The sequence below is a fragment of the Gouania willdenowi genome, chromosome 1 (assembly GCF_900634775.1).
Source record: "Gouania willdenowi chromosome 1, fGouWil2.1, whole genome shotgun sequence".
NCBI classification, from domain to species: Eukaryota; Metazoa; Chordata; class Actinopteri; order Blenniiformes; family Gobiesocidae; genus Gouania; species Gouania willdenowi.
In genome coordinates this window covers 45686426-45699028 of record NC_041044.1, presented here as the reverse complement: position 1 = coordinate 45699028, position 12603 = coordinate 45686426, and the positions used below count along the sequence as shown (strand labels likewise).

Sequence of the window (12603 nt, the reverse complement as noted above, 5' to 3'; positions counted from 1 at the left end):
CTTCTTCTTTAAGAGGCTCCTCCTCCACTCGTTACCTGTATTAATGGAACCTGTTTGAACTGGTTATCAGTATAAAACACACCTGTCCACAACCTCAAACAGTCACACTCCAAACTCCACTATGGCCAAGACCAAAGAGCTGTCAAAGGACACCAGAAACTAAACTGTAGACCTGCACCAGGCTGGGTAGAGTGAGTCTACAATAGGTAAACAGCTTGGTGTGAAGAAATCAACTGTGGGAGCAATTATTAGAAAATGGAAGACATACAAGACACTGATAATCTCCCTCCATCTGGGGCTCCAAGATCTCACCCCGTGGGGTCAAAATGATCACAACGGTGAGCAAAAATCCCAGAACCACACGGGGGGACCTGGTGAATGACCTGCAGAGATCTGGGACCAAAGTAACAAAGTCTGATCCGTGTAAAGGAAAGAATGAATGAGACCATGTATCGTGAGATTTTGAGTGAAAACCTCCTTCCATCAACAAGTGAAGATGAAACGTGGCTGGTCTTTCAGCATGACAATTATCTTAAACACATCGCCCTGGCAACGAAGGAGTGGCTTTGTAAGAAGCATTTCAAGGTCCTGGAGTGGCCTAGCCAGTCTCCAGATCGAAACCCCATAGAAAATCTTTGAAGGGAGTTGAAAGTCTGTGTTGCCTAGCGACAGCCCTAAAACATCACTGCTCTAGAGGAGATCTACATGGAGGAATGGACCAACATACCAGCAACAGTGTGTGAAAACCTTATGAAGACTTACAGAAAACGTTTGACCTCTGTCATTGTCAACAAAGGCTACATTACAAAGTATTGAGATTAACTTTTGTTATTGACCAAATATTTATTTTACTGAGAGATTTACCAATTATTTCATTAAAAATCCTACAATGTGATTTTCTAGATTTTTATCTCATGTTGTCTCTCATAGTTGAGGTTTATCTATGATGTAAATTACAGGCCTCTCATCTTTTTAAGTGGAGAACTTGTACAATTGGTGGCTGAATAAATACTTTTTACTGTATATCAATGCGACCCGATGCGATCTTATGTTCCACAATGCATGTGCAGAAAAGTAGAGGCGTGGCTTCCGCTAGATTGCAGAGGCAGGGGGAGGAAGTGGAGCTGTTAAGGGCGGGACATAACTCCAGACAGAAACTCCAGATATCAGCTTTAAGGGTAAATAAACATGTTCAGTAACAACAGAAGGAACTATAAGAACAATGTCTACACCTCAACATTTTCATTAAACAGTTTATTAAACATATTCATCAACTACACACGTGAATGTTTATTAATGTCTGATTATTAAACACATTATGAAATAATGTTGATGTTAGCATCATGTTGGCCGTCGCTCTGTAACACTGCTCAGGCTCACCGTCTGCCCCAAAGTCCTGCTCATGGACCCTGAAGCTCCGCCTACTGGTTCCACCCTGTCTTTAAGATTTGCCTGAAACCAAACATCAGCAACACTTTGGAAAAACCTGGTGCTAGCCTGTTGATGCTAACGTGTTGATGTGGTGCTAACATGTGGATGCTAATGTGTTGGTGCTAACCTGTTAATACTAACATGTTAATGGGTTGATGCTAACCTGTTGGTGCTAATGGGTTGATGCTAACGTGTTCACGTATTGATGCTAACCTGTTGGTACTAACGTGTTGATGCTAACGTGTTCAAGTGTTGATGCTAACCTGTTGGTACTAACGTGTTGATGCTAACGGGTTGATGCTAACGTGTTCAAGTGGCGCTAACTCACCTGATGTTTCTGTGCTGATGTGAAGCTGACGGTCAAACTGACTTCATAATTGTCCTCTCTGACCACAGCTGATACCAACTGGCACACAGATACACACACACACACACACACACACAGGTGTCACACACACAAACACACACAGGTGTCACACACACACACATACCCGCCCCAGGCGTGGTTCTCCCAGCAGGATCCTGAAGGGGGCGTTGTTCTGAGTGAAACTTCTCAGGTGAGCACAGACATGATCCAGCTGTTTCCTCCAATACCCTGAACACACACAGCTGTAGGTCAGAGGCCCCGCCCACACAGCTGTAGGTCAGAGGCCCCGCCCACTGACACACCTCTTCCTGGGCTGACAGTGCTCAGCGGTGCTCTCTGCTGCTCCTTCCTGATTGGCCCAGTGCCTGATGGGTAATGAAGTCCAACAGTCTGTGTGCTCCGCTCCACAGTGGGCGGGGTCAGCTTCACTTGAGTGTGGGTGTCTGAGCAGGTGACATCACAGGATATCTGCACAGAGAGGCGGGGCTAAATAAATCATCTTTATTAAACTAATTGAAACATTAAAAATTCATAGTAAATAAATGTTAGATGTTAAATAATCATAACATTAACAAACATTAATCATGTGGGCAGAGCAACACACCTCATTGGCCACTATGTTATTAGTTGTGGGCGGAGCCTGAAGGTAGACCCCACAGGAAGTGCAGTATGATGCGTACGGGTGAACGTTGGCACTACACACCTGACAGGTCACATGACTAGACTGGAAACACACGTGAACACATGCAGTGATGTCATAGTGTTGACCTTTGACCTCCACCAGCTGTAGAATACAGCAACAACATTTACAGATATACACACACTGCTTATTTTATCTAAAGTGTTTTTATTAGTAAGTCAAAGTGTCGTCATGGTTACCGGCTTTAAGGGCGTCTCACAGGTTACACAACTGGACACGTTCACTGGGTTTCCACTTCCACAGCAGACACACAACACGTGCTGCTACACACACACACACACACACACACTGTGTTACCTGCAGTTTGATGAAGGCTTCACATAACAAAGGTTTCAGTGTTGATTAGAACCTCAGAGTTACAGAAGATACACACACACACACACACACAGAGGGGTGTTACTGAGTATCTCATTCCTGAATGTGAGGTATGTTCTTCTATGAGTCTGTTACCATGGCAACATTGTCCATGAACTAAACCTGCTCACTGGCAGGTTTAGTCTGAGGTGGTTTCACACACGTCTCTCTGGTCTTTCTGTGAAAGGTCACTAGAACTCTGGTCCTCTGAAAAATGTAGGTCTCTGTTTGGCTCCAGTGAAGCATGGTGTGGTCTTTAACATGTGAAGCTCAGCAGCAGCAGCTGTGTGCCAGTCGTCACGGTAACAGGCACAAGCACACACTCACAACCCAGTGCTCCAGCAGCAACACACACAAATATCCATCCATCCATCCATCCATCCATCCATTTTCAGAGTCACTTTGTCAGCACATATTTCTAACTCATCACTTATTTATTTCACTCATCTCTGTTTTCACAAACTGTTCACATGATCAGCAAAGGCTCTGTTTTATCTGTGTATATATTCTCATATCTTCACATATTACACATCTTTACCAGTAAGTTACCGGTGATGTGACGGCTCTGACAGGTGGAGACTGGGCGGAGTCATCTCTGTGTTTATGTAGCGCATTAGCACAGGTTGTGGCATTGTGTGATTATGGGTTATTTTGAATTATTATTCATTAATTTTCTGTGGATTGTTTTAGGATTTCCTTTGGAAAACATAGGAAGAGAAACCAAATATATTACGTGACCATGTGACTGTCAGTAGTGACAGGGCAGCACCACATCATCACGGCATTGGAGGCTGAAGTACTCTGTCCAATCAGAGATCGACCATTTCACCTGTGACGTTGTTCAGAAAGTTTTGTGCGCTTGGCAAATAAAATGTGTGAAAGCAAAGCAGACCAAATTAATATGCAACAATGTTGCAGATTCACCACCTGAACCTCACCAAGTCCACCAGACTATATGTGTGAAAACATCCTATGAACGCCTGGGTATCAACCTGGCTCCGCCCATCTGAACACTGCTTCTTAAGGAACACTTTAATTTACCTTCACACTCTTCTCTGAAACACATTAGTGACATCACACACACCACAGATGTGTTCACATCGTTACTACTACTTTACATTATTATTATGTTCTTTATAATGTGAATGTAGATCATTTAGTCAAACACACTGAGATGTTGATCTGCATTAAAACGTCTACTGACGTCTGTAGTAAAGTTCACTGGGTACAACTCAACTTTATTTGTATAGCACAAATTATAACAAAGTCATCTCATGAACAATATTTAGTTGGAAGAAAAAACTTCCTCTATTTTATAGAAATAAATCTCTGTTAGAACCAGGTCCAGAGGTGGAGAACATCTGGTTCCACTGGTTGTTGTTAGTGAACAGAAGGACAAACAGAATAGAATAGAAGGATAGACCATCAGAATGTTCTAGACTAGCTGTGAACCATTGATCAGGAACCACCAGCTCCAGCATCAAAACACCAGAAAAGAGAACCATTGGAGTTAGAGGAGAAGACACAGACTGCAGAACAACATGATACACTCGTTCCTAGTGGTTATGTTAATATTAATATTAAATGTATTACAGTATCCTCCATGATCTGAGATGTTACCACTACAGACCAGGTTTCATCTTCTACTGATCACATGTAATGATCTATGTGGTCACTACAGAGAGAACCATGTCTGCTTTAAATGATCGCTGTTATACAATGTACGCTTCAGTAAATAAGTAGTATTTTAATGTAACGGTCTCTCAAAATGGTCTGAGGTGTTGATCATTTACTGTAATGGTCTGTGATTGTGACCAAAACAACGAGACCAAGTTCATTTTAGGTTAACGCTTCTCTATTTCTGTCAGTGACGTACAGTCAGGGTAGGCAGTGCCTACCCAAGGGTGAATTGATATTTTGATTATTTGTTTTGATTATAATATAATTATAAATTATTTATTTTTCAATATCTGATAGCCTACAGTACCTATAAGTTTGAAAGTGTCAGCATTTTCTGCGTTTCATAGCCCAAATGACTAAACATTGCTATTTCCTAACCACTGTAAGGCAAGAGGAGGCCACACCCCCTCCCAAAAACACATGGCTGCTCTGCCTCTGTTCACATAGCGTGTTTTTACGTGTTTGCACATGTTCAGTCAGTTCCCCAAGATGACAACCATTTAAGAAACATATGAAATTGTCACTAATGTGTTTCAGAGAACAGTGTCAATGGTTTATTAAAGTGTTCCTTAGGAAGCAGTGTTCAGGTGGGCGGAGCCAGATAGAAACCCAGGGTTTCTTTGATCAAACCTGTCAGTGACCAGGTTTAGTTCATGGACAATGTTGCCATGGTAACATACTCAGAAGAACATACCTTAAGATTAGGAATGAGATACTCAGAGTTTGAACATAACCTGTTTTATGGAATAAACCTCTAGTGTGTTACTTGTGTATTTGTGGTGTGTGTGTGTGTGTGTGTGTGTGTGTGTGTGTGTGTGTGTAGTACCTGTCCTCCCCCAGTAGGGGGAAGTAAAAGAGGGTGTAGAGGAGACCCAGACCCACACTGAGCACAGAGATGAGCTGAGGGATGGACACTAAGACCCTGAGGACACCTGAGACAGACAGACATGCTCAGACCACAGACAGGAAACACCATCAGGTGTCATGGCTCAGTTCGTACTGTAGGAAGTTGGTGTTTATTTGTGTTTGGTCCTGCTTGCAGACGATTGGTTGAGCCAGCTGGGGGTGGGCGGGGCTAGTTTTACCCATGATGCTCTCTACACACAAAGGTAATTAAAGATTAAATCGGGCTTTCACCTTGATTGGTCATATATGACATTTGTTCACTGCACTGAGCAGCAGTGAACAGCCATGTTTCAGCGTCTACGTTCAACATCCCACAGCGATAGTCCTCACCTGCTGCTTCACACACCACCTGAAACACACGTTTATGTTAATGTAAAGAAGCTTTGAGTCCCAAAAAAAGTGCAATATAAAAGTGATACATTATTATTAGTAATATTATTATTATTATACCAGGTGAGTACCTGCTGAGGGCTCTGACTGTCCTCTATCAGGTCCACTGACAACACTTTGGTAACCACAGAGCTGTGTCGTCCATCCCTGCACACACACACACACACACACACACACACACATTGCTGGTGCTTCATAAAGAAGAAGAAGAATAGGTGTGTGTTTACCTGCTCACAGCCATGGCTCGGACCGTCACTCTGCCTGGAGGAAGCAGGAAGGGCTCCGTGTACTTCCTGCTTCCTGTCACACTTCCTCTACCTGTCAGCGTTGGCTTTGATCCGTCAAGAGAAAAGAAAAGAGACACACCTGCAGAGTCTACACACACACACACACACACACACTTGTTACAGGTGCGTTATTACCTGATTGTACGGTTAAGGGTGCGTTATTACCTGATTGTACGGTTAAGGGTGCGTTATTACCTGATTGTACGGTTAAGGGTGCGTGATTACCTGATTGTACGGTTAAGGGTGCGTTATTACCTGATTGGACGGTTAAGGGTGCGTTATTACCTGATTGGACGGTTAGGGTGCGTTATTACCTGATTGTACGGTTAAGAATGCGTTATTACCTGATTGGACGGTTAAGGGTGCGTTATTACCTGATTGTACGGTTAAGGGTGCGTTATTACCTGATTGTACGGTTAAGGGTGCGTTATTACCTGATTGTACGGTTAAGGGTGCGTGATTACCTGATTGTACGGTTAAGGGTGCGTTATTACCTGATTGTACGGTTAAGGGTGCGTTATTACCTGATTGTACGGTTAAGGGTGCGTTATTACCTGATTGGACGGTTAAGGGTGCGTTATTACCTGATTGTACGGTTAAGGGTGCGTTATTACCTGATTGTACGGTTAAGGGTGCGTTATTACCTGATTGTACGGTTAAGGGTGCGTTATTACCTGATTGTACGGTTAAGGGTGCGTTATTACCTGATTGTACGGTTAAGGGTGCGTTATTACCTGATTGTACGGTTAAGGGTGCGTGATTACCTGATTGTACGGTTAAGGGTGCGTTATTACCTGATTGTACGGTTAAGGGTGCGTTATTACCTGATTGTACGGTTAAGGGTGCGTTATTACCTGATTGTACGGTTAAGGGTGCGTTATTACCTGATTGGACGGTTAAGGGTGCGTTATTACCTGATTGGACGGTTAGGGTGCGTTATTACCTGATTGTACGGTTAAGGGTGCGTTATTACCTGATTGTACGGTTAAGGGTGCGTTATTACCTGATTGTACGGTTAAGGGTGCGTTATTACCTGATTGTACGGTTAAGGGTGCGTTATTACCTGATTGGACGGTTAAGGGTGCGTTATTACCTGATTGGTCGGTTAAGGGTGCATTATTACCTGATTGTACGGTTAAGGGTGCGTTATTACCTGATTGTACGGTTAAGGGTGCGTTATTACCTGATTGTACGGTTAAGGGTGCGTTATTACCTGATTGTACGGTTAAGGGTGCGTTATTACCTGATTGTACGGTTAAGGGTGCGTTATTACCTGATTGGAAGGTTAAGGGTGCGTTATTACCTGATTGGACGGTTAGGGTGCGTTATTACCTGATTGTACGGTTAAGGGTGCGTTATTACCTGATTGTACGGTTAAGGGTGCGTTATTACCTGATTGTACGGTTAAGGGTGCGTTATTACCTGATTGTACGGTTAAGGGTGCGTTATTACCTGATTGGACGGTTAAGGGTGCGTTATTACCTGATTGGACGGTTAGGGTGCGTTATTACCTGATTGTACGGTTAAGGGTGCGTTATTACCTGATTGTACGGTTAAGGGTGCGTGATTACCTGATTGGACGGTAAAGGGTGCGTGATTACCTGATTGTACGGTTAAGGGTGCGTTATTACCTGATTGTACGGTTAAGGGTGCGTTATTACCTGATTGTACGGTAAGGGTGCGTGATTACCTGATTGGACGGTAAAGGGTGCGTTATTACCTGATTGTACGGTTAAGGGTGCGTTATTACCTGATTGTACGGTTAAGGGTGCGTTATTACCTGATTGTACGGTTAAGGGTGCGTTATTACCTGATTGGACGATTAAGGGTGCGTTATTACCTGATTGTACGGTTAAGGGTGCGTTATTACCTGATTAGACGGTTAAGGGTGCGTTATTACCTGATTGTACGGTTAAGGATGCGTTATTACCTGATTGTACGGTTAAGGGTGCGTTATTACCTGATTGTATGGTTAAGGATGCGTTATTACCTGATTGGACGGTTAAGGGTGCGTTATTACCTGATTGGACGTTAGGGTGCGTTATTACCTGATTGTACGGTTAAGGGTGCGTTATTACCTGATTGTACGGTTAAGGGTGCGTTATTACCTGATTGTACGGTTAAGGGTGCGTTATTACCTGATTGGACGGTTAAGGGTGCGTTATTACCTGATTGGACGGTTAGGGTGCGTTATTACCTGATTGTACGGTTAAGGGTGCGTTATTACCTGATTGTACGGTTAAGGGTGCGTTATTACCTGATTGTACGGTTAAGGGTGCGTTATTACCTGATTGTACGGTTAAGGGTGCGTTATTACCTGATTGTACGGTTAAGGGTGCGTTAGTACCTGATTGTACGGTTAAGGGTGCGTTATTACCTGATTGGACGGTTAAGGGTGTGTTATTACCTGATTGGATGGTTACAGGTGTTTTGGTGTTGATGCTTCTGACTCTCTGATTGTTCGGTTGGAAGATAGGAATGATTTGAGGAGCTAAAATTGCTCCCGCTGCCATGACAACTTCCTGCTGATGTCATCAAACACCTGAGCAGGTCCAGATTTCACAATAAAAGAATAAAGGTGCATTCACATTGAACGCGACTGAAGTGACTAGATTACATTCAAATACATGTAAATGACGTGATGTCAAACGACATCTCCCCCGGCCGTCATAGTGAGTAGAGCCGAGGCTGCAGCGGAGGGCTGTACACTTCCTCTACTTACAGAGGCAAAATTAAAGCATAAATAAACGTATATTCTTTTAACTCTATAAGTTGATCATTTAAACCCTAAGTGCAAGTGGCTCTGTCTATGATCAGTGCTGTAAACATACTAATTATTTACTATTCATACTACTGACACTATTCGTACTATTTACACTATTCATACTATTTACATTATTCATACTACTGACACTATTCATACTATTTACACTATTCATACTATTTACATTATTCATACTACTGACACTATTCATACTATTTACACTATTCATACTATTTACATTATTCATACTATTTACACTATTCATACTATTTACATTATTCATACTATTTACACTATTCATACTATTTACATTATTTACACTATTCATACTATTTACACTATTCATACTATTTACACTATCCATATTATTTACATTATTCATACTACTGACACTATTCATACTATTTACACAATTCATACTATTTACACTATTCATACTATTTACATTATTCATACTACTGACACTATTCATACTATTTACACTATTCATACTATTTACATTATTCATACTACTGACACTATTCATACTATTTACACTTTTCATACTATTTACATTAATCATACTATTTACACTATTCATACTATTTACATTATTCATACTATTTACATTATTCATACTATTTACACTATTCATACTATTTACACTATTCATACTATTTACACTATTCATACTATTTACACTATTCATACTATTTACATTATTTACACTATTCATACTATTTACACTATTCATACTATTTACATTATTCATACTACTGACACTATTCATACTATTTACACTATTCATACTATTTACACTATTCATACTATTTACATTATTCATACTACTGACACTATTCATACTATTTACACTATTCATACTATTTACATTATTCATACTATTTACATTATTCATACTATTTGCATTATTCATACTATTTACACTATTCATACTATTTACACCATTCATACTATTTACACGATTCATACTATTTACACTATTCATACTATTTACACTATTCATACTATTTACATTATTTACACTATTTACACTATTCATACTATTTACACTATTCATACTATTTACACTATTCATACTATTTACATTATTTACACTATTCATCCTATTTACACTATTCATACTATTTACACTATTCATACTACTGACACTATTCATACTATTTACACTATTCATACTATTTACACTATTCATACTACTGACACTATTCATACTATTTACACTATTCATACTATTTACACTATTCATACTACTGACACTATTCATACTTTTTACACTATTCATACTATTTACATTATTCATACTATTTACATTATTCATACTACTGACACTATTCATACCATTTACATTATTCATACTATTTACATTATTCATACTATTTATATTATTCATACTATTTATACTATTCATACTATTTACACTATTCATACTATTTACATTATTTACACTATTCATACTATTTACACTATTCATACTATTTACATTATTTACACTATTCATATTATTTACACAATTCATACTTCTTACACTATTCATACTACTGACACTATTCATACTACGTACACTATTCATACTACTGACACTATTCATACTATTTACACTATTCATACCATTTACACAATTCATACTATTTACACTATTCATACTATTTACACTATTCATACTATTTACACTGTTCATACTATTTACACTATTCATACTATTTACATTATTTACACTATTCATACTATTTACACTATTCATACTATTTACACTGTTCATACTATTTACACTATTCATACTATTTACATTATTTACACTATTCATACTATTTACACTATTCATACTATTTACACTATTCATACTATTTACATTATTCATACTACTGACACTATTCATACTATTTACACTATTCATACTATTTACATTATTTACACTATTCATACTATTTACACTATTCATACTATTTACACTATTCATACTTTTTACACAATTCATACTATTTACACTATTCATACTATTTACACTATTCATACTACTGACACTATTCATACTATTTACATTGTTCATACTATTTACACTATTCATACTATTCACATTATTCATACTATTTATATTATTCATACTATTTATACTATTCATACTACTGACACTATTCATACTATTTACACTATTCATACTATTTACACTATTCATACTATTTACACTATTCATACTATTTACATTATTCATACTATTTACACTATTCATACTATTTACACTATTCATACTATTGTACATTAGCCTACTGACACTATTCATACTATTTACACTATTCATACTATTTACATTATTCATACTATTTACATTATTCATACTATTTACACTATTCATACTATTTACACTATTCATACTATTTACATTATTATACTATTTACACTATTCATACTATTTACACTATTCATACTACTGACACTATTCATACTATTTACATTGTTCATACTATTTACACTATTCATACTATTTACATTATTCATACTATTTACACTATTTATACTATTTACATTATTCATACTATTTACACTATTCATACTATTTACATTATTCATACTATTTACATTATTCATACTATTTACACTATTTATACTATTTACATTATTCATACTATTTACACTATTCATACTATTTACATTATTCATACTATTTACACTATTCATACTATTTACATTATTTATACTATTTACACTATTCATACTATTTACACTATTCATACTATTTACATTATTCATACTATTTACACTATTCATATTATTTACATTATTCATACTATTTACACTATTCATACTATTTACACTATTCATACTATTTACACTATTCATACTATTTATACTATTCATACTATTTACATTATTCATACTATTTACACTATTCATACTATTTACACTATTCATACTATTTACATTATTCATACTATTTACACTATTCATACTATTTACACTATTCATACTATTTACACTATTCATACTATTCCTTGGTCATCATGACTAAAAAGTTAAACATTGTTCCAGCTCATCATATTCAGTGTGAACGCACCTTAAAACTAATTTAAAATAGATTTATACACAATATATAGAAAGAAACCGACTGAAATATATGAATACAGTTACACATATTTACAAACAGCTAAAGATGCTAAGGGATAAAGGCAGTTACAGACCTGTCTGTATATGGAGATCACCGACCTGCTACTTTGTCTATCGGAGCGTTGTCATGGCAACGAGCCTGAAAACAGGAAGCAGCCTGTGGTGTGTGGTGAATAATCTGTTTTTTTAATGTTCTCTGTTCACTCTAAAGCACTTTAATTTGGTCCTAAACACGTGTTACATAAAATTCCCCAAATCAAAACTACTAATAGTTTGTTTTTACGTTTATATGGTTTAACACGATTTGGTTCATTTGAGTTTTTATTTTTCGTCAGGCGGTGCCCGGGTCGTTCTGTGGAAGGACCCGCTGAAGAAGCTAATGCTAACGGCTAACAGTCGCAGGTGATTGAAGTTGGTGTTATATGATTGAAAAACCGGTATAATGGTCCAGAATTAAAGTTAACGGAGAGAAAAGATGTCGGTGAAGAAGTAGATTAACCTGAGTGATCATAAAGAGTTGGAAATTATTATTATTATTATTATTATTATTATTATTATTATTTGTGCGATCTTACATACAGACATAAATCAATACATATCTATAGGCATTCAGAGGTACAGTGTA

At 37.9% G+C, this 12603-nt stretch overlaps 1 protein-coding gene across 5 annotated transcripts; it reads right to left on the bottom strand.

Moving 5' to 3' along the window:
* Positions 1-1231: 1231 nt before the first annotated feature.
* On the bottom strand, positions 1232-12103 carry dzank1 (double zinc ribbon and ankyrin repeat domains 1). 5 transcript variants are annotated; one of them, XM_028452657.1, is made up of 13 exons: positions 12053-12103; positions 8523-8657; positions 6056-6203; positions 5900-5975; positions 5769-5787; positions 5533-5629; positions 5359-5464; positions 2678-2761; positions 2403-2582; positions 2101-2266; positions 1923-2026; positions 1760-1837; positions 1232-1452 (listed from the first exon to the last, which is right to left on the bottom strand). In XM_028452657.1, exons 2-13 carry the CDS (start codon positions 8626-8628, stop codon positions 1342-1344), a joined length of 1275 nt encoding a protein of 424 aa, XP_028308458.1. In that variant the 5' UTR covers positions 8629-8657; positions 12053-12103; the 3' UTR covers positions 1232-1341. The 5 variants fall into 5 exon arrangements, with proteins under 5 accessions (XP_028308458.1, XP_028308476.1, XP_028308483.1 ...); XM_028452675.1 differs by having other exon boundaries at positions 2403-2522; XM_028452682.1 differs by lacking the exon at positions 1760-1837.
* Positions 12104-12603: the final 500 nt, after the last annotated feature.